Source organism: Eschrichtius robustus, chromosome 14 (assembly GCF_028021215.1).
Source record: "Eschrichtius robustus isolate mEscRob2 chromosome 14, mEscRob2.pri, whole genome shotgun sequence".
Classification (NCBI taxonomy): domain Eukaryota; kingdom Metazoa; phylum Chordata; class Mammalia; order Artiodactyla; family Eschrichtiidae; genus Eschrichtius; species Eschrichtius robustus.
In genome coordinates this window covers 36,165,379-36,190,453 of record NC_090837.1, presented here as the reverse complement: position 1 = coordinate 36,190,453, position 25,075 = coordinate 36,165,379, and the positions used below count along the sequence as shown (strand labels likewise).

At 35.1% G+C, this 25,075-nt stretch overlaps 1 protein-coding gene across 1 annotated transcript in view; it reads left to right on the top strand.

Annotated features, from left to right (window-relative positions):
- SMCHD1 (structural maintenance of chromosomes flexible hinge domain containing 1) overlaps window positions 1-25,075 on the top strand; it is a 133,872-nt gene that overhangs the window by 31,881 nt on the left and 76,916 nt on the right. The window contains exons 6-17 of the mRNA XM_068562948.1: window positions 442-556; window positions 682-801; window positions 4,739-4,905; window positions 6,862-6,952; window positions 7,659-7,869; window positions 10,252-10,372; window positions 10,451-10,634; window positions 12,567-12,761; window positions 14,281-14,394; window positions 21,379-21,485; window positions 22,220-22,302; window positions 22,483-22,596. Coding sequence (XP_068419049.1) covers window positions 442-556; window positions 682-801; window positions 4,739-4,905; window positions 6,862-6,952; window positions 7,659-7,869; window positions 10,252-10,372; window positions 10,451-10,634; window positions 12,567-12,761; window positions 14,281-14,394; window positions 21,379-21,485; window positions 22,220-22,302; window positions 22,483-22,596 — 1,622 coding nt within the window. The remainder of the gene's footprint in view (window positions 1-441; window positions 557-681; window positions 802-4,738; window positions 4,906-6,861; window positions 6,953-7,658; window positions 7,870-10,251; window positions 10,373-10,450; window positions 10,635-12,566; window positions 12,762-14,280; window positions 14,395-21,378; window positions 21,486-22,219; window positions 22,303-22,482; window positions 22,597-25,075) is intronic.

Genomic DNA, 25,075 nt, shown 5'->3' with positions numbered 1-25,075 from the left:
TGTTATGGTGCAGTAGTAGGAGGTTCAATCAGAGCTCTTCGTTTGTCATGATACATGGAAATAAGAATCTCTTTGCTGTAATTCCCATTAGTATTGAGGCAATATTTTAATGAGTTTTGAAGGAGTGAACAATTTTGAAGGGAAGATTGTAGAGTTATACAGATATTTGAGATTTTCTGATTTATCAGGGTGGGCCCAAGAATTTGCATTTCTTAGCGTTTCCAGGTGTTGCTGATGCAGCTGGTCTGGGTAATAAACTTTGAGAGCCATTGGACTAGATGATGTTTTGGCTGTTGGCTCTGATTCTTTTACATTTGAATAGGGGCGTTATCTGGCTCGGGGATCATTTTATTAACACTTAATAAAACTGCTATAAGAATTTCCTTTAGCACCTGAGTAGTTTGTTTAACATCATTGCATTAATGTAATGTTTTATTTTAGTGATCATTCAGGATATGTTCGACCACTACCAGTGCCACGCAGTTTAAATAGTGATATTTCCTATTTTGGTGTTGGGGGCAAGCAGGCTGTTTTCTTTGTTGGACAATCAGCCAGAGTAAGTAAAAATATTTCTTAAAAGTGAAAGTTGATCAAAATATTTTGAGGTTGACTTTCTAAATGTGTTAGTTATCCAGTTTAAGTTGTGGGAATTTATAAAGTACTCTTTTTAATATTTAACAGATGATAAGCAAACCTGCAGATTCCCAGGATGTTCATGAACTTGTACTTTCTAAAGAAGATTTTGAGAAGAAGGAGAAAAATAAAGAGGCAATATATAGCGGATATATTAGAAACAGAAAGGTACAATACATTTTAACTCAGTAATTGTAGATTCATTACTTTGGATGGATGATAAGACAAGAACATTTTTTTCATTTTCTAAGATACTAATGTCATTTTAAAAACTTGAAGATAATGGAATTTTCAAATTAAATTTTTATTACTTTTCTTTTAATTATGTGAATAGCAGAAGTGATCATTTATGTGCTTTCTCAGGCTGAAATCTTCAGAAAACAGATTTTCTCATAAAGCCAAGTAAGCTTTCTGGAAATTGTTCATAAGATTGTAAACCTTTTTCCTTGCACTGAGTTTGAGTTTTTAAATATTTGTTGTATAATAATCATAGAAGCAAAGTAGAAAACAGTGATAGGGTAATAGACTTTTAAGAAATCTGAGCTCCAGAGAAATAAGTAAACGAGAAACTTATTTCTGTTATAAATTTGAATTCAAACGCTCATTTTAATAAGGAGACTGTTCACAAATTTGAATCTTGGTGGTGAGCACATGGTATTTGTTGTATTACTCATTCAACTTTTCTCTGTTTGAAACATTTTAGAATTTTTAAATTTTTTAAAACCTTTTTTAAAAGTAAGATTGAAAAAAATTCTTTTCTGCTTATAAAGCAAATTGTAAAAAATTTTATAAAGAAAATAAAAATAGTCTCAAATACCAGAAAAAAGTACTTATGACATATTTAGTTGAATTTTCTTCTAGTTTAACTTTGTCATATACTTATGGTTTGAGCTCTGATTTATTAATATTTTGAGTATTTCTTCATTTTAGAAAGTATTTTGGTACACAACACACTTTTAATAGCTTCATAGTATCTTTGGCTAAATGTACAGTAATTTCACTATTCTGTTAAGCATTTAGCTTACTTGAAGGATTTTATTATAATTATAAAGACACTGCCATTAGTATCTTTGCATAACATGTTGCCTGAATTGCAGTTTTTTCTTCGTATAAATTGTTAGAATTTTTATAACCGTTATAAGGAATTTGAACTTAGAAGCATTTATGGTGTATATTACAAAGTCACTTTTCTGAAAGGTTGAACCCAAATCATATACACTCCCAACAAAGGTATATTGGAAGTGCCTGTTGGATCATTTCCTTATTTTTCAAAAGAACAAAGCGGGGAGGGAAGAATGATAGCAGAATGTTAGTAGTTTGATAAGTGAAAATAATACCTTTTCTTTCATACTAGTGGGCTGAATTTTTTTCATGTTTATTAGCTACTTTTACTTTCTTTATAACTGAACATTATCCTCTGTCCGAGAAATTTCTTCATTTTGCTCATTCCACCTTTTCCTCTTTAAATTTATTGCATTTATTTAACAATTTACATACCTTAATAACATTGTTTATGTAACAGTATTCTGTCTTATCTTTTCTATGTTATCTTAAAATCACAAAGCCCTATAAAGTATATTGGTGGAAATATTATTTGCCGCGTTAAAACTGGTGAAAAATAGAAATAGAGAATTTAAGTGATTTTTTTCAGAACTGTATACATATGATAAAGCTTGGATAGTAGTGAGGTCTCTTGGGTCATCATTTCTTCCAGCTTTTCCTGTGTTTTGTGCTTAGTTCATCCCAGCAAACATTTCATGGGTACCAGTAGGTCCCTAGTCCTTTTCTTTTTCTGACCTGTCCTTTCCAGCCTACTTTTTGGGGGCTCCTCCTCTATTCCTAAGCTGTTATCAGTTACTACTGTGTGTGGGGGGTTGATGGTTCTTGATCTATGGGGGCTAGCACACATGCACCCCCCCCCATATATATATATTCATTCTTATATATACCACTTAATACCAACAGTTCTCAAATATGTATTTCTTGTCAAGACTTTCTTCTTAAGATTGAAACATTGAATCAGTCTGGACTCCTTAAAGGGAAGAAACCATTCTGGCCATTTTAAACAGAAAAGGATTTCATAAAGGGAATTAGATGCTTAGATGATTATTGGAAGGGCTGAAGGAATGACCTTTAGGCTGAGTCTTGTAGAATGATGCCAGGATATTCCAAACTGACCTTCTAGGGATGCTGCAACATCTGCTGTAATCATGTAGCTGGAGGACCACAGCTGAATCTGGAATTCAGAAACACAGTACCTTGTCTCTGATCCAGGAGTTGGAAAAGTCTTGCTGCCACAATTGCTCCAACAATGGACACAGAATTTCTGGCCATTACTAGTGCTGTATTAGTGCTGATGCTTAAGCTGGAACCTGGATACTGGTCTTTCAGTACCTTGCATGGTAACAGAAAACTTTTAAGAAACCTCAGGAGATGGCCTTTGCCTCATTTTTCCCTTCTAAATCTTTGGCTAGTACATCTAATTGGTGAAACCTAATTTGCATCCACAAGCAAAAATTTAAGAGTCTGAGAAATAGACGTTTTTGGATTTCTTTCCATCCTCTGCAGCCTGGGAGGGGACAACATAAGGTGGTACAAATGGCAGCTGAATACCAATGGATCCTATCTAGCACACGCATTTCCAGTTTCAGTTAGATGTCCCTCTCCAGGGGTTCTGTAAATAACTCCCTTTTGGTACATCTGAAATCAAATATCTATAAGCGTTTCTTATTTTCTTCCCCTTTTCCTCCAGCCATTAACAGTATAGTAGTAATTGTAATCCTTGTTGTTAATCATTCACCACATTTAATTCTTTTAAAATAGTTCCTTTCATTTATCCTCTCTTCCACTCATTTCCACTGCTTGATTCAGCCTTTCCAGCCGCGTCCTTCATCATATGTTTAACATATATTCTAAACTACCTTGTATCCCTTATAGTCTCAAATCCTTCATGTTCTCATTGGTCTGGGATGTTTTTATTAAGTCATCTGCTGGGTGAATGTCACCCCATTTTTATTTTTTTAACTCTGTAGTTCTTGGCTTATAGCTTTCTAATGGCACATTGTTTTATAATCATTTGTTTCTCATCTATTAGATGGAATTTGTAGGGAGGAAGGATGCTGTCTTTCTTTTATCTTGAACCCTATTTTCCTCATGCCCAGGTTGAGTCATAGGGCTTAGAAGCTGCTATCCAAATATTTGGATAATGAACCTGCATCATCAGTAAACCCAAGCTAATCTACTAACTCTCAAACTGTATAAAATGTTACTTATATATTATGTATTGTAGCTATAATATTAGTAATTTAGTGTGTAGGGATGCATTGGAATCGTATTGGAGGGTTGGTTTTTATTTTTTATTAAGAAAGTAATAATACACACTTACTAAAAAAAGAAAACCAGTTTCCTAGACATAATAGTTCAGTGTGTATCTTTAGCCTTATAAGTTTTTATGTGTACAACTTATATAGTATATATATGCATGCAATTTTTAACATACAGACTCATAGTAAAAACTGAGAAGTTTGTAATTCTTATCCTCAAACACTCCCCCCCTCCCCCCTCCCCACTTCCCTCTGCAAACTGTAGATATTCTCTGAAAGTGGACTGGGGCCCAGGATGATTTTACTCCCTTTTAAACAGAGTGCCTTTGGGCTAAGCCAGCTGGGTTCAGGCTGCATCCTAGTTTTCCTGAACTTGGAGGGCTGGCTGGGCATTGGTCCTGACCAAGTTAAGTGGTAGGTACCCCAAGCAAGGACTCATTCCACCTTAGGGTAAGTGTTCTGAATTTTGGGGTGCATTTTTAAACTCAGTATTTATTTTTCTTTACCCTTTTCTTTATGATTCTCCAATTCGTGTAGCATTATGGTGTAGCATTCTCCTTGATGTGTGCCAGTTTAGCCATCTATGTAAAAGTTTCCCTCTCCTCACAGCATTGTTGTCACACACTCAGCTGATTTGCAATTGGCCATTTTCCTCCAAAAGATTTTTGAAGCCTGTATTTGAAATTATCCAAGTGAATCACATTAAAGGTTGATGTAAACTTTATTTGTTAATTACAGTTAAGGTGCATGTAATGTGTTGTACTTTATGTTCACTCTTGTAGCCGTCTGATTCTGTTCACATTACAAATGATGATGAAAGATTTCTACAACATCTTATCTCAGAGGAGAAGGAAAAAGATAGCTTTACTGCTGTGGTTATCACAGGGGTACAACCAGAACACATACAGTACTTGAAAAATTATTTCCTTCTTTGGACAAGACAGTTAGCGTAAGTATTTACATTTGATTCAGGACATGTTTCTTCTTATCTTTCTTAAGATAGAAAATATTACAGACATTGAAGCCTCTTGGCTGTCTGCTTTACTCCTATCCCATTTCCTTCCCTTCAGTACAGGAACCATTACTCTGATGTTAACGTTAAGATGGTTCTGTATTCTGTAAATAATGCACCAGTCACCGGTAATGTATTGGTCATTACAAATACAAATATGAGGCCCATGCTTTTTGACAACTGTGATAACATTTAAAATAAACTTGAGTTCATCCAATTCAGCTCATCACTCCCAGATCCCCCCTTTTTCCTTTCCTGTGTAGCATGTATTATAATCTTCCATACCACACAGTTTACTTATTTTTTTGTCTGCCTTCTACCTTGGAATGTCTGTCATTTTTTATGCACTGCTGTATCCCAGTGTTTCCTGTTACATAGTAGATGCTCAATAAAAGTTTACTGAATGAATGTATTGAGTCTATTAAAATAAAAAAAAAATCTGTATGTGCCTGTATGACATGAGTAATACTGAAAATAAATCTTTGTGTATCTATTCCAGGAAAACTTCTAGAGAGCATATATTCCATTAGATCAAATCAGAAGTATATATATTTAATGGCTCTTAAGTTTTTTCCTCTGTAGTTACACAGTGTAGACCTTTGACTGGATTGTTTCCATAATTTGTATTAGCCTGAATTAATTAGTCTTGCAAAAATGGGTATACTGTACAAAATTCATGTTTTTAAAGAAAGTATCTTTTCTTATTTATTCAAAGGGCTGTTGTACTTACTTTGCGATTCTCTATTTTATACATATATATTAACAATTAAAATTTTTTATGGGGAAATAAATTTGATTTTAGGAATGCCTTTTTTCTTGAATACTGATGTTTATTGGCTCTGTAACACAAGAGTTTTAAATAGGACTTCGGAATGTTTCTTCTCTAAGAACATCTTTTATTAGTTATTTTATTATTTTTCTTAACCGAAGGAATTCAGTGTACATTAATGACATAATTATAACTTAACTGTTGCTTTTAAAAAGAATGACGTATAACTTTAACCATTCTTTGAAATAGACACTTGCTAAGCTATTTATAGCACTCTTTCTTAATGTATGGTTGTAAACTTATTGTTGACTGTGATGTTAACACTTTTGAGATGTCTGAAGAAAGATCTCATGATTTTCAGTGATTTCCTTTTATCTTAGTAGTGTTTTAAACTAGGACAATTAATGTAATTTTAAAAAGTTAAAATTCATATGAAGGAATATTTTAAATTCCTGCTTGAGGAATAATTACACATGTGATACGGGATATGGGGAGAGGTGAATAATCTCCCCCAAATATAATCTTTTGAAACATTTGCCAAAATAAAATAACAAAGATTTCTGAAGTGGTGGTTTTTGATGGGATAATGTTGAATTTATTAGTTTTAGGAGTATTGGCATAAGATTGTTTCAGTGTCATAGGAGAAGAAAGATGAGAGTTACAGAATGATACTCTCATGTTGGGGACATAAGTTAAAGATACCCAATCCTGTATACTCCCTGATATTTGAGTCCTTTGTAGAACATCCCTAACAAGTAGAATTATAGCCTCTTAACTTCTAGTTTTAGTTTTTTTGATAAACTATACTTAAAGTATTTGGGCCTTGAAGTTGGAAAGACTTGGATTGAAGCACCCCCAACTCTATAATTCTGTGACCTTAAGTAAATTAAATTATATATTTTTCTTGCATTCCGATTTGTATATAAAATGAAGGGTAATAATACCTGAATCTCAGGATTGTTTTTACCATTAAATGGTGTACTCTGTTTAAAAATGCTTAGTATAGTGCTTGGCACCTAGTAGGTACTGCCAAATAGTAGTTATAGAATTTTTTTTGGTAGAAGATGAGATGAACTGTAATTTTATGTGAATTAAAAGTGTAAAGTTATTTTTCTATGTTTTAGGCATATTTATCATTACTATATTCATGGCCCAAAAGGAAATGAAAAACGTACATCAAAAGAAGTTGGACCTTTCAACAACATTGATATTGAAGTAAGATAAAATTCTTTCTTCAAGTATTGTGAATTATTAGGTATCTGTCCTAGTTCCAAGTTACTCTGGACAAGAAAAATCAGTCAGTAAATAGGCAACTTCTCTGTCCTTGTCTTTTACCAAAACACTTCCTAATTTGATATCCAAGTAAAGAGATTATTCCTAGATATATTTTTGTGGAACCTTTGTTTACTGTAGTATATGGTTTCTCCTTTCTCTGTCTTCTCTAGAGATATGAGCTGTTACTGAATATCATGTCTCAAAAGCAGGGAAGAAAAGAAATAAATAGTTTCTCTTTTGTTCACAGAAGTCTTATAACGGTAAAGTAAGATTCAGAAGAAAAGAATATTTGAGTGTTGAGTTCTTAGTATCCTTGCCCACACATCAGGAAGAATTTCATGTACATCTTTATCCCACTTCCTACCTCTAGCAGGAAACCTTGAATTAAATGTACTCATCACTTAATATATCCTTCAGCTCTGCTTTGCTCTTTCTTTGCTTACTTTCAGTTTTTTGTAGTATATTTTTTTTGAGATGCTACTTAGAGCTATTTAATCCAAATAAAAATATATATGTATTTCAATAAGCTAGATGATTACTTGTACAAATAAAAGTAGTTTTTGCCTGTTCTGTTGTTGGATCATAGCTGAGAACAAAAGTAAAGTCACTATAGAATTTAATTGTTTTTGTTTTATTTTTATTTTAGATTTCTATGTTTGAAAAGGGGAAGACACCTAAGATTATCAACCTAAGGGAAATACAAGATGACATGCAGACGTTGTATATAAATACAGCAGCCGATAGTTTTGAGTTCAAGGCTCATGTTGAAGGAGATGGTGTAGTGGAAGGGATTATCCGATATCACCCTTTTTTATATGATAGAGAGACGTACCCTGATGATCCATGCTTTCCATCAAGTATGTTAATCTCTTATCTTAGCTACAAAATGTGAAGTTGTGATTTAGGATAGTGATTTGTTTTCTTAATAATAATTATTAGTTGGGCTGTTGAGGTTAGATAAATTTAAAAACTTTTTTCCCTCATGCAAATCTTAAGTTATTAAAGTATTTATAATTTTTATAATTCTTAATTTTTGTGTATATTCATTTCCAGATGAATAAAGCAGTGGCTTTAAGAAAGATTATATATTCTTTTATCATAGATCTCTTCCTGAACTGAACTTTTAGCTATGTACTGCATAGTAATCCTTTATATAGTCTCCATGTTGTCTTCCTGTTATCTTTGTAGGTGTTTATAAAGTAGTTTTAAACTTTACTTAGTCATACTAGTTTTTTCTTTATGCTTTCTGATTTTTGCCTTGCTATAGAAAGGCTTCTTATACCTCAAGATTATAAAAAAGATCCTGTGGTTTTTTTTCTTAATCATTTTAATGTTTACATCTTTGACACATCTCTAATCTTTTTTGTGTGTGGGTTAACTTAATATTTTTCATGTGGGTTTCCAGTTTCCTAACACCAATTATTGAACGTTATGATTTTTGTAATAGTTTAAATATCACTTTCATAATAATATAAAGTTCCCATAAGTGCATAGATCTGGATTTTTTACTGTAAGGAATTGATCTAGTTTGTGTTTTTATTTATTTATTATAAATTTATTTATTTATTTATTTATTTATGGCTGTATTGGGTCTTTGTTGCTGTGAGCGGGGGCTACTCTTTGTCGTGGTGTGCAGGCTTCTCATTGCAGTGGCTTCTCTTGTTGTGGAGCACGGGCTCTAGGTGCGCGGGCTTCCGTAGTTGTGGCATGTGGGCTCAGTAGTTGTGGCTCGCGGGCTCTAGAGCGCAGGCTCAGTAGTTGTGGCGCACAGGCTTAGTTGCTCCGCGGCATGTGGGATCTTCCCGGACCAGGGCTCGAACCTGTGTCCCCTGCATTGGCAGGCGGATTCTTAACCACTGTGCCACCAGGGAAGTCCCTATTTTGTGTTTTTATACATGAGCAATGATACTCTCTTGTCCTTTATACTGTATATTGATATCTATAGGGCAAGACACTATTGTTCTTTTTTGAGAAAATTCTTAATGCTTAATCTTTTGCTCTTCTGGATAAGCTTTGGAATCACTTTGTATTGTACTTTCACTTTAAAAAAATCCTAGTGGTATTATTGGGATTACATTGAATTTTCATAGATTAACAGTATTAAATTTTCTCATTCAGAATAATTCTTTAGTATAACCTTAGTATTGTGGGTTTTGGAACCAGATTTCCTGATTTGAATCCTATCTTGGCCACTTTGTGTAAACTTTGACAAAGTACTGCCTGCCTCAGTATCTGTGAAATGGGGGGGTAATAATTCTTGCCTCATAGACGTGTTGTGAGGGTTGAATAAGAAACTGCTTCAAGTCCTCAGAATAGTGCCCGACTTTGTTTAGTAAGTGCTCATACATGTTATTACTCAGTGACCTTCTCTCCCGTGAAGTCTCTAGCATGTTTTTCATTTGCCATTTGTAATTTTTGCATGCTTATAGACAAAAAGATAAAGTTCTTTAAATGATGTCTTAAAATAATAGCCAGTAAGTTGAATGAGGTCAGAGGGGTTCTCTAAGAGCAAGTGAAATGGTGTGATTGAAAGGAATATTTACTTGTGATGGACTTGTGAGAGTTTTTTTGGGAGAAGAAGGCTTTATTTGGGGTGGGGGGAATGATTAATGCCAGAATGACTGAGGTATTACCATGTCAGGATCAGAATGTTTGAATCTAATTTATCTGAATATATGAAAATGTATTACTAACAAACATAAAAATGTAGACAGTTGTGCTTTATAACATAGGTTATAATTCTAGCTGTATCATAAAGTAAACTTACATTCAGTATTATTAATTTGTCCAAGCTAGGCAAACTTGCTGTTGCTAGATACTGTAGATTTTCCAGATGATTTTTATGTAAGTAAGCTGGTTCTGACAGAGTTGTGAAGCTTGTGGTTTAGGTACAGGATTCAAGCTCCCATATTTATAAATAGGTTTTAAAGATTGCAGGCTCAGTAGCTAGTATAGTACTCCTAACACAGATTGATTAGTATGTAAGTAATTATTGACTTTGTAATGAGAAACACTATTGGTAATGTGGAACCACTTTGAAAATCTGCCTTTTTGAGGGCAAACAGAATAAAGCCACCTTTAGGTTTTATAGAATGCAATGTTAAAGATCATAAGAATTTTTGTTACCATTTCTCTGAAGTAGCTTTAACATTTCACTTACAGAAATTGATTTCTCAGTGGTAAAAATTGCATATACTTTATAGCAATAAACATTTTGTTCCAATATTCCTTTGTTCTAGAATTAAAAGATGAAGACGATGATGATGACTGTTTCATACTTGAGAAAGCAGCAAGAGGGAAAAGACCTATTTTTGAATGTTTTTGGAATGGACGACTAATACCATATACATCTGTTGAAGAGTAAGTTCTGATTTTTGCTGAAATTATATTGTTTTGTGATCTAATCTTTTTACTAATTAATACTTTGTTCTGTTCAAGCTTTGACTGGTGTACTCCTCCTAAGAAGAGAGGGCTTGCACCGATTGAGTGCTACAATAGGATATCTGGTGCATTATTCACTAATGACAAATTCCAGGTCAGCACAAATAAACTGACCTTTATGGATCTTGAGCTAAAATTGAAAGATAAGAACACCCTTTTTACAAGGATTTTAAATGGACAGGTATGGTTTTAAGTATCAAGTTTTGAATATTTGCAAGTGTTCTGTTTTAAGTACAACAAAAGTCACTAGTAGTGTAGATTTGTACTGACAATTTGCATACTTTTAATTTTATTTAATCAGGAGTATAAATTTTCATTCATGAGCATTTATGTGTTCACTCAAAAATTTCAAACTGATTAGATCTTGTTCAGATAAAATTTACAGATCTTTTATCAGATCTTCATCAGTACCTTGACATAGTAAATAGAAGCTACAGAACCATGTCCATTTGATAAGAGCATATAAGAACAATTTTATCTAATACAAAAGCTGTGTTTATATATTAATAACCTAAATATGCAATTTTAATCTAATCTTGGGGGTAAAATTGAGGTAGAACTATGAAATACTTTGGGCTAAAAGGTGCTGTGAGATTGATCAGTATTAAAATCTGCATTAATCAATAGAAAAAGAATGATAAATTTTTTAAAAAGTAGGATAGAACTAGTGTACTTTTATTTTACCTAAGCACCTCAGAAACTTTTACTTGATACTGCTCTTTCAGTAGTTTAATGTTAAGTTGCCAAGAGATGGATGCGTTTATTCTGAACTTAAAATTGCTTAAGCAATAAGCACAATACATGACACACAGTATTTATAGTCAGTCATCCCTACAACATGTTGAAATTCATTTTGCTCTTAATAAAAAGTTACTGAATCTTATATAATTTTATCGAATACAAGGGCTGTACATTGAAATACAGCATAAAAATTTGGTAGGCGGACTGTCCCATTCCTAGTTAATAATTTTATATTCTTGTCAAGTTGACAAAGTGACAACAGTAATTTGCTGATTCAGGAAGGAGTTGGTACCTGGGAACAGATTAGGGGGAAGAGTTCCTTGAAGATATATGCCATTTTTGAGTGTTTACCATGTACATGTTACTTCTTATTAAAATTACTTTTTAAAACCAAAAGTTGGTTTTTTTTTTTGGTGATTAACTTACTGGCCCTTTGACTATAAGCTGCAAAAACTTAAGCTGAAATCAGTTTTAGTTTTGCCCCATTTTCATTTGGAAATGGTATATTGTGGAATAAGATATATAGGGGGAAATGAACTTCTATAACTTTATGCAAAGTCTTCTGTGAAAGCATGTGATGTAGAGATTATCTTCCCTACTCATTCTCCTAAAGATAGGCATTAAACAAGTATATAGCACCTTATGCTGGAATGTAAATCTCTATACTGTCTTCCATCAGGGTGAAGAATGCTAAGCAGTAGCACATTTTCTTCTTATGTATTATTAGAAAACAATTTTTATTTTATGATTTATTTTCTGAATAAATATAGATATATAATACATAATTAAAAGAAAAGATGTGTTTTGCATAGCAATATTTCTTTACCTTTTTTCACTATCACGTTATAAAAGAGCTTTCTTGACTTTTTCTCCCCCTAGTCACTCCCCCCAATGACATTTTAATACCATAGATATACCATATATACGTTTAAGTACTATATGTATTTAAATCTGTGCCTGATACATAAAAAGATATTTTTATTGCCCTATTGAGAATGTGCGTCATTCACAGTAAGAAAGCTTCCACTTACCCTTTTCCCCTAATCAGCTAGTTCTCCTTATCCTAGGCAGCCAGTGTTTGTCATTTTTTGGTATATCCTAGGATTTAAAACAAGGAAGCAAATCTTTGTTGATATTGACCATTGAGACCTTGGACCCAAGGATGTAGCAAAGATTTTTCTTTCTTTAGTAATGTGTTTGATAGAAATCTAAATTTGTATGGGAGAAGGATCCAGCAAAATATTTTAGTTTTTTATTAGGTTTTCTGGGGTGGGCAGGTATGTGGAAGGAAAAATGAAATGAATGAGAAGTGTCTGTGGTTGTATTTGTTTACTAGTAGCTATATTTCATAGAACATTTTAAAATTTTACAGGAGCAGCGAATGAAGATTGACAGAGAATTTGCTTTATGGCTGAAGGACTGTCATGAAAAGTATGACAAACAAATAAAATTTACACTTTTTAAAGGAATAATTACACGTCCTGATCTTCCTTCTAAAAAGCAGGGCCCCTGGGCGACTTATTCAGCAATAGAATGGGATGGAAAAATATACAAAGCAGGACAGCTGGTAAGTTTAACTTACTTTTAGATTTAATTTTTAGTAGAATTTGAAACTAAATTAGATGTATTAGAATTTATCAACAACCAAAAATAATATATTTACTCTTGGCTCCTCAGGAGCCAGAAAAGAACGAAAAGGCCAAACGGATTTTAATTACGTAATTTAACAGGACATTTTATAAAAAACTTGATTTTTGCCAAAGGCTCAATTAACAAGGTTTTTATTGTTTCTTGCACTAAACTTTACTCAAATGGAGAATTCCGTTTTGTTTTTTTAATTGTGATATGGAGAAATTATTTTTCAGCAAATTTTTATTGAGTGCTGCTCGTGAGTTACTGTGCTATTGACTGCATTGTAGAGAATGCAGAGATCTAGGGGATGTCCTTTGTCCTTCAGGCTGTTACAGCCTGAAAACAGAGATAACCTAAGCAGAATAATCATAGGTAAGAAGGGGGTAAGTGCTATGAAAAGAGAGAATGAATAGTGCTCATAGTTTAGAAGGAGAGAATTTTCTGACCTCGGATTGCCCTGGGAGAAGAGGGTAAAATCATGCAATTCTTTGTGCATGAAGTGGCATTTGTATGGAACTTGAAAGAGGTAAAGGCTCAGGTTTTCAGAGGTAATTATGAAGGTAATAAATGCACAGATGTGACACTCTCATCATCGTATATCGAAAGCTTTGGAATCAGATGCGGTCACCTCCAAGTAGTGTGTGTAGCTACAGCTTGCTTTTCCAACATTTAGAGGTTAGGAAAACAAAGAGGAGGAGCTGGCAAAGGAGAATTGAAAGGGATAAGATAGTGAGATAGAAGGAAACCAGGAGAATAAGGTATTTGTGAAGAGTTACAAGGAGGGAGTGATCAGTTTTGTCAAATTCTGTGTGGTAGTCAAGTGAAACGCTTTCTCAGAGAAGATAATCTGAGCACAGACAAAGATAGGTAAATGCAGGGAAACCGCAAGCAACAGAGTTGGGTTGCTGCAACCTATTGTGTGTGTGAGGAGAAATAGTTCAGAAATGAAATGAGGCTGGAAGGTAGGTTGGGTGTAAACTTTTGTTGTCCTTGTAGTTGGGACGTTTTGAATTGGACCAATGGAAATTACCTTTAGATTTTTCAAGCCAAGTAAGGAGAAGAAATACATTATAGGCAAGTTTTGAGCTAATTTATTTGAAAGAAATGATAACTTTGTAAGTCACTGTTCACAGTCTGCAAGCAACATTTATGGGGGTTTGAGATAATTTGCATTAATAATAATTGACTTTGAAGGCTTTGGGCATTTTAGACACATGCATAGCTATGACATTTTTGTATGAAGCCACTGTGTCTTTTCAAAGATGTTACAAATGAGTGGAGAACTTCACAAATATAACTTTATTAGAATATTAGAATGCTTTTTTTGTTAATTTTTCTAATGATAGATGCTGAGTTTTCTCCTTGCATAAAGTAGTTCTGTTAAGTAATTGTTAAACCTGTTTTTCTAAAAGTAAATATTAATACTAAATCCTTGTTTTAAAACTAAATATTAGGTCAAGACAATCAAGACACTTCCTCTCTTTTATGGAAGCATTGTAAAATTTTTTCTTTATGGTGATCATGATGGAGAAGTATATGCTACAGGAGGAGAGGTTCAAATTGCAATGGTAAGGCCCCCAAATAACAAAAAATATTTCTTCAAAGTCTCTTGGTACTACTCCTTTCTTTTGCTTAATTGTTAAAACAAAGATACGGTATTCTATTTTGCCTTGTATTTGGATTTTCCATTGGTTAAAGCAGTGGTAGCATGAATTTTTATGTTTCATATTTGATGTTTTTAATAATCTGTAGAACTTAACATCTGTGCCCAGTGTTTAATAAATGTTACATATATTATTGCTAGTTAACACAGTAATTTTGTAAAGTGCACATTTCATCCAATGCCCACAAACATAAACATTGGAGCCAGACTTCTATCTCAAGAATGAAAAAACTTCAAAACTAGAGCTGGTTTTATCCTTATACTATGCTCCTGTTAAAATTAGAATGGCCTAAGGCCTATTTAATTAGGCCTAAGGAGTTTACATGAAAAATGGAAGTAAACACTGTGGTATAATGTAATAATAGATATTATGATTTATATACTTAATTAGGGTAAAAATATGTTTCTTTGGAAGAAATGTTTTTGTTGCAGCTAAGTTTATTTTATTTTTTAAAATTTTTATTGGAGTATAATTGCTTTACAATGGTGTGTTAGTTTCTGTTTTATAACAAAGTGAATCAGTTATACATATGTTCCCATATCTCTTCCCTCTTGCATCTCCCTCCCTCCTACCCTCCCTATCCCACCCCTCTAGGTGGTCACAAAGCACCGAGCTGATCTCCCTGTGCTATGCGGCTGCTTCCCACTAGCTATCTATTTTACATTTGGTAGTGTATATATGTCTATGCCACTCTCTCACCCTGTCACATCTTACCCCTCCCCCTCCCCATATCCTCAAGTCCATTCTCTAGTAGGTCTGTGTCTATGTTCCCGTCTTGCCACTAGGTTCTTCATGACCTTTATTTTGCCTTAGATTCCATATATATGTGTTAGCATACTGTATTTGTTTTTCTCTTTCTGACTTACTTCACTCTGTATGACAGACTCTAACTCCATCCACCTCACTACAAATACCTCCATTTCATTTCTTTTTATGGCTGAGTAATATTCCATTGTATATATGTGCCACATCTTCTTTATCCATTCATCCGACGATGGACACATAGGTTGCTTCCATGTCCTGGCTATTGTAAATAGAGCAGCAATGAACATTTTGGTACATGACTCTTTTTGAATTATGGTTTTCTCAGGGTATATGCCCAGTAGTGGGATTGCTGGGTCGTATGGTAGTTCTATTTTTAGTTTTTTAAGGAACCTCCATACTGTTCTCCATAGTGGCTGTATCAATTTACATTCCCACCAACAGTGTAAGAGGGTTCCCTTTTCTCCACACCCTCTCCAGCATTTACTGTTTGTAGATTTTTTGATGATGGCCATTCTGACCAGTGTGAGATGATATCTCATTGTAGTTTTGATTTGCATTTCTCTAATGATTAATGATGTTGAGCATTCTTTCATGTGTCTGTTGGCAATCTGTATATCTTCTTTGGAGAAATGTCTATTTAGGTCTTCTGCCCATTTTTGGATTGGGTTGTTTTTTTGTTATTGAGCTGCATGAGCTGCTTGTAAATCTTGGATATTAATCCTTTGTCACTTGCTTCATTTGCAAATATTTTCTCCCATTCTGAGGGTTGTCTTTTGGTCTTGTTTATGGTTTCCTTTGCTGTGCAAAAGCTTTTAAGTTTCATTAGGTCCCATTTGTTTATTTGTGTTTTTATTTCCATTTCTCTAGGAGCTGGGTCAAAAAGGATCTTGCTGTGATTTATGTCATAGAGTGTTCTGCCTATGTTTTCCTCTAAGAGTTTGATAGTGTTTGGCCTTACACTTAGGTCTTTAATCCATTTTGAGTTTATTTTTGTGTATGGTGTCAGGGAGTGTTCCAATTTCATACTTTTACATGTACCTGTCCAATTTTCCCAGCACCACTAATTGAGGAGGCTGTCTTTTCTCCACTGTATATGCTTGCCTCCTTTATCAAAGATAAGGTGACCATATGTGCGTGGGTTTATCTCTGGGCTTTCTATCCTGTTCCATTGATCTATATTTCTGTTTTTGTGCCAGTACCAAACTGTCTTGATGACTGTAGCTTTGTAATATAGTCTGAAGTCAGGGAGCCTGATTCCTCCAGCTCTGTTTTTTGTTCTCAAGATTGCTTTGGCTATTCGGGGTCTTTTGTGTTTCCATACAAATTGTGAAATTTTTTGTTCTAGTTCTGTGAAAAATGCCAGTGGTAGTTTGATAGGGATTGCATTGAATCTGTAGATTGCTTTGGGTAGTAGAGTCATTTTCACAATGTTGATTCTTCCAATCCAAGAACATGGTATATCTCTCCATCAATTTGTATCATCTTTAATTTCTTTCATCAGTGTCTTATAATTTTCTGCATACAGGTCTTTTGTCTCCTTAGGTAGGTTTATTCCTAGATGTTTTATTCTTTTTGTTGCAATGGTAGACGGGAGTGTTTTCTTAATTTCACTTTCAGATTTTTCGTCACTAGTGTATAGAAATGCAAGAGATCTCTGTGCATTAATTTTGTATCCTGCTACTTTACAAGATTCATTGATTAGCTCTAGTAGTTTTCTGGTAGCATCTTTAGGATTCTCTATGTATAGTATCATGTCATCTGCAAACAGTGACAGCTTTACTTCTTCTTTTCCGATTTGGATTCCTTTTATTTCTTTTTCTTCTCTGATTGCTGTGGCTAACACTTCCAAAACTATGTTGAATAATAGTGGTGAGAGTGGGCAACCTTGTCTTGTTCCTGATCTTAGTGGAAATGGTTTCAGTTTTTCACCATTGAGGACAATGTTGGCTGTGGGTTTGTCATATATGGCCTTTATTATGTTGGGGAAAGTTCCCTCTATGCCTACTTTCTGCAGGGCTCTTATCATAAATGGGTGTTGAATTTTGTCAAAAGCTTTCTCTGCATCTATTGAGATGATCATATGGTTTTTGTCCTTCAATTTGTTAATATGATGTATCACATTGATTGATTTGCGTATATTGAAGAATCCTTGCATTCCTGGGATAAACCCCACTTGATCATGGTGTATGATCCGTTTAATGTGCTGTTGGATTCTGTTTGCGAGTATTTTGTTGAGGATTTTTGCATCTGTGTTCATCAGTGATACTGGCCTGTAGTTTTCTTTCTTTGTGACATCTTTGTCTGGTTTTGGTATCAGGGTGATGGTGGCCTCGTAGAATGGGTTTGGGAGTGTTCTTCCCTCTGCAATATTTTGGAAGAGTTTGAGAAGGATAGGTGTTAGCTCTTCTCTAAATGTTTGATAGAATTCACCTGTGAAGCCATCTGGTCCTGGGCTTTTGTTTGTTGGAAGATTTTTAATCACAGTTTCAATTTCAGTGCTTGTGATTGGTCTGTTCATATTTTCTATTTCTTCCTGGTTCAGTCTTGGCAGGTGGTGCATTTCTAAGAATCTGTGCATTTCTAAGAATCTGTGCATTTCTTCCAGGTTGTCCATTTTATTGGCATAGAGTTGCTTGCAGTAATCTCTCATGATCGTTTGTATTTCTGCAGTGTCAGTGGTTAGTTCTCCTTTTTCATTTCTAATTCTATTGATTTGAGTCTTCTCCCTTTTTCTCTTGATGAGTCTGGCTAATGGTTTATCAATTTTGTTTATCTTCTCAAAGAACCAGCTTTTAGTTTTATTGATCTTTGCTATTGTCTTCTTCATTTCTTTTTCATTTATTTCTGATCTGATCTTTATGATTTCTTTCCTTCTGCTAGCTTTGGGGTTTTTTTGTTCTTCTTTCTCTAATTGCTTTAGGTTCAAGGTTAGGTTGTTTATTCGAGATGTTTCCTGTTTCTTGAGGTAGGCTTGTATTGCTATAAACTTCCCTCTTAGGACTGCTTTTGCTGCATCCCATAGGTTTTGGGTCATCGTGTCTCCATTGTCATTTGCTTCTAGGTATTTTTTGATTTCCTCTTTGATTTCTTCAGTGATCACTTGGTTATTAATTAGTGTATTGCTTAGCCTCCATGTGTTTGTATTTTTTACAGATCTTTTCCTATAATTGATATCTAGTCTCATAGCGTTGTGGTCGGAAAAGCTACTTGATACGATTTCAGTTTTCTTAAATTTACCAAGGCTTGATTTGTGACCCAAGATATGATCTATCCTGGAGAATGTTCCATGAGCACTTGAGAAAAATGTGTATTCTGTTGTTTTGGGATGGAATGTCCTATAAATATCAATTAAGTCCATCTTGTTTAATGTATCATTTAAAGCTTATGTTTCCTTATTTATTTTCATTTTGGATGATCTGTCCATTGGTGAAAGTGGGGTGTTAAAGTCCCCTACTATGATTGTGTTGCTGTCGATTTCCCCTTTTATGGCTGTTAGTATTTGCCTTATGTATTGAGGTGCTCCTATGTTGCGTGCATAAATATTTACAATTGTTGTATCTTCTTGGATCGATCCCTTGATCATTATGTAGTGTCCTTCTTTGTCTCTTGTAATAGTCTTTATTTGAAAGTCTATTTTGTCTGATATGAGAATTGCTACTCCAGCTTTCTTTTGATTTCCATTTGCATGGAATATCTTTTTCCATCCCCTCACTTTCCGTCTGAGTGTGTCCCTAGGTCTGAAGTGGGTCTCTTGTAGACAGCATATATATGGGTCTTGTTTTTATATTCATTCAGCCAGTCTGTGTCTTTTGGTAGGAGCATTTAATCCATTTACATTTAAGGTAATTATCAATATGTATGTTCCTATTCCCATTTTCTTAAATGTTTTGGGTTTGTTATTGTAGGTGTTTTCCTTCTCTTGTGTTTCTTGCCTAGAGAAGTTCCTTTAGCATTTGTTGTAAAGCTGGTTTGGTGGTGCTGAACTCTCTCAGCTTTTGCTTGTCTGTAAAGGTTTTAATTTCTCCATCAAATCTGAATGAGATCCTTGCTGGGTAGAGTAATCTTGGTTGTAGGTTTTTCTCCTTCATCACTTTAAATATGTCCTGCCACTCCCTTCTGGCTTACAGAGTTTCTGCTGAAAGATCAGCAGAATCCCTTATGGGGATTCCCTTGTGTGTTATTTGTTGTTTTTTCTTTGCTGCTTTTAATATGTTTTGTTTGTATTTAATTTTTGATAGTTTGATTAATATGTGTCTTGGCGTGTTTCTCCTTGGATTTATCCTGTGTGGGACTCTCTGTGCTCCCTGGACTTGATTAACTATTTCCTTTCCCTTATTAGGGAAGTTTTCAACTATAATCTCTTCAAAAATTTTCTCAGTCCCTTTCTTTTTCTCTTCTTCTGGGACCCCTATAATTTGAATGTTGGTGCATTTAATGTTGTCCCAGAGGTCTCTGAGACTGTCCTCAGTTCTTTCAATTCTTTTTTCTTTATTCTGCTCTGCAGTAGTTATTTCCACTATTTTGTCTTCCAGGTCACTTATCCGTTCTTCTGCCGCAGTTATTCTGCTATTGACCCCTTCTAGAGTATTTTTAATTTCATTTATTGTGTTGTTCATCGTTGCTTGTTTCCTCTTTAGTTCTTCTAGGTCCTTGTTAAATGTTTCTTGCATTTTGTCTATTCTATTTCCAAGATTTTGGATCATCTTTACTATCATTCTGAATTCTTTTTCAGGTAGACTGCCTATTTCCTCTTCATTTGTTAGGTCTGGTGGGTTTTTACCTTGCTCCTTCATCTGCTGTGTGTTTTTCTGTCTTCTCATCTTGCTTATCTTACTGTGTTTGGGGTCTCCTTTTTGCAGGCTGCAGGTTCGTAGTTCCCATTGTTTTTGGTGTCTGTCCCCAGTGGCTAAGGTTGGTTCAGTGGGTTGTGTAGGCTTCCTGGTGGAGGGGACTAGTGCCTGTGTTCTGGTGGATGAGGCTGGATCTTGTCTTTCTGCTGGGCAAGTCCACGTCTGGTGGTGTGTTTTGGGGTGTCTGTGGCCTTATTATGATTTTAGGCAGCCTGTCTGCTAATGGGTGGGGTTGTGTTCCTGTCTTGCTAGTTGTTTGGCATAGGGTGTCTAGCACTGTAGCTTGCTGGTCATTGAGTGAAGCTGGGTCTTGGTGTTGAGATGGAGATCTCTGGGAGATTTTTGCCATTTGATATTACGTGGAGCTGGGAGGTCTCTTGTGGACCAGTGTCCTGAAGTTGGCTCTCCCACCTCAGAGGCACAGCATTGACTCCTGGCTGGAGCACCAAGAGCCTTTCATCCACACGGCTCAGAATAAAAGGGAGAAAAAATAGAAAGAGAGAAAGAAAGAAAGAAAGAGAATAAAATAAAGATAAAATAAAATAAAGTTTTTAAAGTAAAAAATAATTATTAAGAAAAAAAAATTTTTTTTTAAGTAAAAAAAAAAAAAACAGACAGACAGAACCCTAGGGCAAATGGTGAAAGCAAAGCTATACAGACAAAATCTCACACAGAAGCATACACATACATAGTCACAAAAAGAGGAAAAGGGGAAAAAGTAATATATCTTGCTCCCAAAGTCCACCTCCTCAATTTGGGATGATTCGTTGTCTATTCAGGTATTCCACAGATGCAGGTACATCAAGTTGATTGTGGGGACTTAATCCGCTGCTCCTGAGTCTGCTGGGAGAGATTTCCCTTTCTCTTCTTTGTTCGCACAGCTCCTGGGGTTCAGCTTTGGATTTGTCCCCACCTCTGCGTGTAGGTCGCCTGAGGGCGTCTGTTCTTCGCTCAGACAGGACGGGGTTAAAGGAGCAGCTGATTCGGGGTCTCTGGCTCACTCAGGCCGGGGGGGAGGGAGGGGTATGGTTGCGGGGCGAACCTGCGGCGGCAGAGGCCAGCGTGACGTTGCAGGAGCCTGAGGCGCGCCCTGCGTTCTCCCGGGGAAGTTGTCCCTGGATCACGGGACCCTGGCAGTGGCGGGCTGCACAGGCTCCCAGGGGGGGAGGTGTGGAGAGTGACCTGTGCTTGCACACAGGCTTCTTGGTGGCGGCAGTTGCAGCTAAATTTAAATAGTTTTTTTGAAATGTTGTTATAAATTTTATTTATTCAGGAACCTCAAGCACTGTATGATGAAATAAAAACTGTGCCAATTGCAAAGCTGGATAGGACAGTTGCTGAGAAAGCTGTGAAAAAATATGTAGAAGATGAAATGGCAAGGTAATTTACATTTCAAGATGCATGGTAAAAAATAACAAGAAAAATCAAGAAGAATTGTTCTTTTAGCAGTTATTGAGTATGTTGTTGTGCTCTTCTATTTGGGCACTTGTAGTCTTAGATGTGTGTATTGTGACAAAGTTCTTGCTGTTAAAAAAAACCTGAGAGCTCTCTGTTAGAAAAACAGAATCCTGTATTTTATAGAAAAATGAGGAAATCTTATATCTACAGTGTCACTGTTATCAGCACTATGATTAAGTTTGTTAAAGAAAAAAAAAACAACTTTGGCCTATAGCTAGAAGAAAATGGTAGTAACTGCTGAGAGGTAAAGATTAGTACAAAGGAAGTAAAAGGAAGTCAAAAAACAAAATGGTTTGTGGGCTCTTATGTAGCTTATGATTCAGTCATTTTGATTCCTACTGAATCTCACTGGTAATTCTTTTATTTGTAGAGTTTATCCTGTCTCCCAAAGGTAGCTTGTACTATAAATGAATAGAAAAATCTCAAAAAAAGCACAGTTCCTGGCTGTTAACACCAGGAGATTTTGTCTTACTCTGTAGCCACAACAGTGGTTGAGGAGGTGGAAATGTTTACAGTATTAATCATACAGGATTTCAGATTTAACCTGTCAAAAAAAATTAGAAATAAATATTAAAATTTCTAGTAAGTTTTATTTTTAAAAATAAGACCATAATTAACACAGTTCATGAATCACTAATATGCTGGTTTCATAATAGGCTCCCTGATAGATTGTCAGTAACTTGGCCTGAAGGAGATGAATTATTGCCAAATGAGATTAGGCCTGCTGGAACCCCCATTGGTATGTTTTTGGGTTTTTTGTGTTTGTTTGTTTTTAAATACTGAAAAAATGCTCTTCTTACATCTTACATTTCATAGTAAAAGACCATGAAAAATTAAAATGCTGTGTGAAGACCTAGCAGATTCATCAGATTCTTTGGGTGTAACTCAGACATTCTTATTTTTAATTTTGGACTGATAGGTGCATTAAGAATTGAAATATTGAATAAAAAGGGGGAAGCAATGCAAAAGCTTCCAGGAACAAGTCATGGAGGGTCAAAGAAACTCCTGGTTGAGCTCAAAGTTATACTACACTGTAAGTATACAAACTAATTTGGATCTTTATTGTTGTTCTTAAATATATAACATATGTTTTAATATCTTTGTGTAATTATGAGCTAGCAATCTGATAGTGCATTTGTTTAAAGTTAGGAGTTTCAAAAGTGTGAATAATTCATATTAAAAAAAATCAATTGTTTTCTGAGGTTTTTTTTTAACATTTTATTCTGAATTTTCCTATGTAGGTAGCTATGGGCTAAAATAAAGATATGATGTGCATACATATAGTAGTTTGTACTGAATAGGAATTTAGATTGGATAATCCTTAAGATCCCTTCTAAATCAAAAATACTGTGTCTCTGAACCTATGGGCCAGAAGTATTTGTTTCAGATGAGAATCCTGGCCCACTCTTTGGTAAAGGAAAAGAACTGCATATCATTGCTCATCCTGTATTTTCCTAACTTGAATCACCTTGTTTGTTAACTGTCTTGTCTGTTGTTTTTGGTTTTTTTTAACATCTTTATTGGCGTATAATTGCTTTACAATGGTGTGTTAGTTTCTGCTTTATAACAAAGTGAATCAGCTATACATATACATATATCCCCGTTTCTCCTCCCTATCCCACCCTCTAGGTGGTCACAGAGCACTGAGCTGATCTCCCTGTGCTATGCCCCTTCTTCCCACTAGCTATCTATTTTACATTTGGTAGTGTATATATGTCCATGCCACTCTCACTTTGTCCCAGCTTACCCTTCCCCCTCCCCGGGAACTCAAGTCCATTCTCTATGTCTGTGTCTTTATTCCTGTCCTGCCCCTAGCTTCTTCAGAACGTTTTTTATTTTTTTTTAAGTTTCCATATATATGTGTTAGCATACGGTATTTGATTTTCTCTTTCTGACTTATTACTTCACTCAGTATGACAGACTCTGGGTCCATCCACCTCACTACAAATAACTCAATTTCTTTTTTTTTTATGGCTGAGTAATATTCCATTGTATATATGTGCCACATCTTCTTTATCCATTCATCTGTCAGTGGACACTTAGGTTCCTTCCATGTCCGGGCTATTGTAAATACAGCTGCAATGAACATTGTGGTACATGACTCTTTTTGAATTATGGTTTTCTTTGTCCGTTGTTTTTGTCTTGACTGCCTGAAAGTATTTTCAATTTATATTTTCAATAATCTGTTCTATCACTATATATTGCATGTCTGGTCCATGGATTTTAAAGATGTGTTTTACTCACTATGCATTTATTTCCAACATTTATAAACTAGTCAATGGTAATGTATACTTTCATTGTATAAATGTCTTATTAGCCTTGGCAGCATTGAACAGTTTGACTAATTTTACTGCAGTACTCTTATTTTTGGCCTCTGTGACACTCTATTTTATATTTCTCCAACTTTTTTTGATGGCTTAAAACAACATACGTTTATTATCTTACAGTTCTCTAGGTCATCCGTCCCAGGTGGACTTCACTGTGCTAAAATCAAAGTGTCAGCAGGATAGTGTTCCTTCTGGATGTTCTAGGGAAGGCTCACCTTTTCCACTTCTAGAAGCCACCCACGTTCCTTCGCTTGTGGCCCCTTCTTCCATCTTCAAAGCCAGCAGTGTAGCATCTTCCAACCTCTCTGTGACTCTGACCCTCCTGCCTCTGTCTTATTTAAAAACAAAAACAAAAATACACACAGGCATACCTCGTTTAATTGTGCTTTGCTTTATTGCCATTTGCAGATACTGCATTTTTTACAGATTGAAGGTTTATGGAAACTCTGTGTTGAGCAAGTCTATTAATGCCATTTTCCCAACGGTATTTGCTCACTTAATGTCTCTGTGTCACATTTTGGTCATTCTGGCAACGTTTCAAACTTTTTCATTGTTACGTTTGTTACGGTGATCTGTGATTAGTGATCTTTGATGTTATTACTACGATTTGCTGAAGGTTCAGATGAAGGTTAGCATTTTTTAGCAATAAAGTACTTTTTAATTAAGGTATGAAAATTTTATTTTTTAAAAGAAATAATGCTATTGCACACTCAGTAGACTACAGTATAGTATAAACATAACTTTTACATGCACTGGGAAACGAAAAAATTTATGTGATTTGCTTTATTGCGATACTTGTTTTGTTGTGGTGGTCTGAAGCCAAACCTGCAATATCTCTAAGGTCTGCCTGTATATATATATTTTTTTTAATTAGAAGATTTTTTTTTGTTAAAGTATATATAACAGATTTACCATTTCAATTATTATTATTATTTTTTTAAAGTCCAGAGATCTTTTATTTTATTTATTTATTTATGGCTGTGTTGGGTCTTCGTTTCTGTGCAAGGGCTTTCTCTAGTTGCGGCAAGCGGGGGCCACTCTTCATCGCGGTGCGCAGGCCTCTTCACTATCGCGGCCTCTCTTGTTGCGGAGCACAGGCTCCAGATGCGCAGGCTCAGCAATCGTGGCTCACGGGCCCAGTTGCTCCGCAGCATGTGGGATCTTCCCAGACCAGGGCTCGAACCC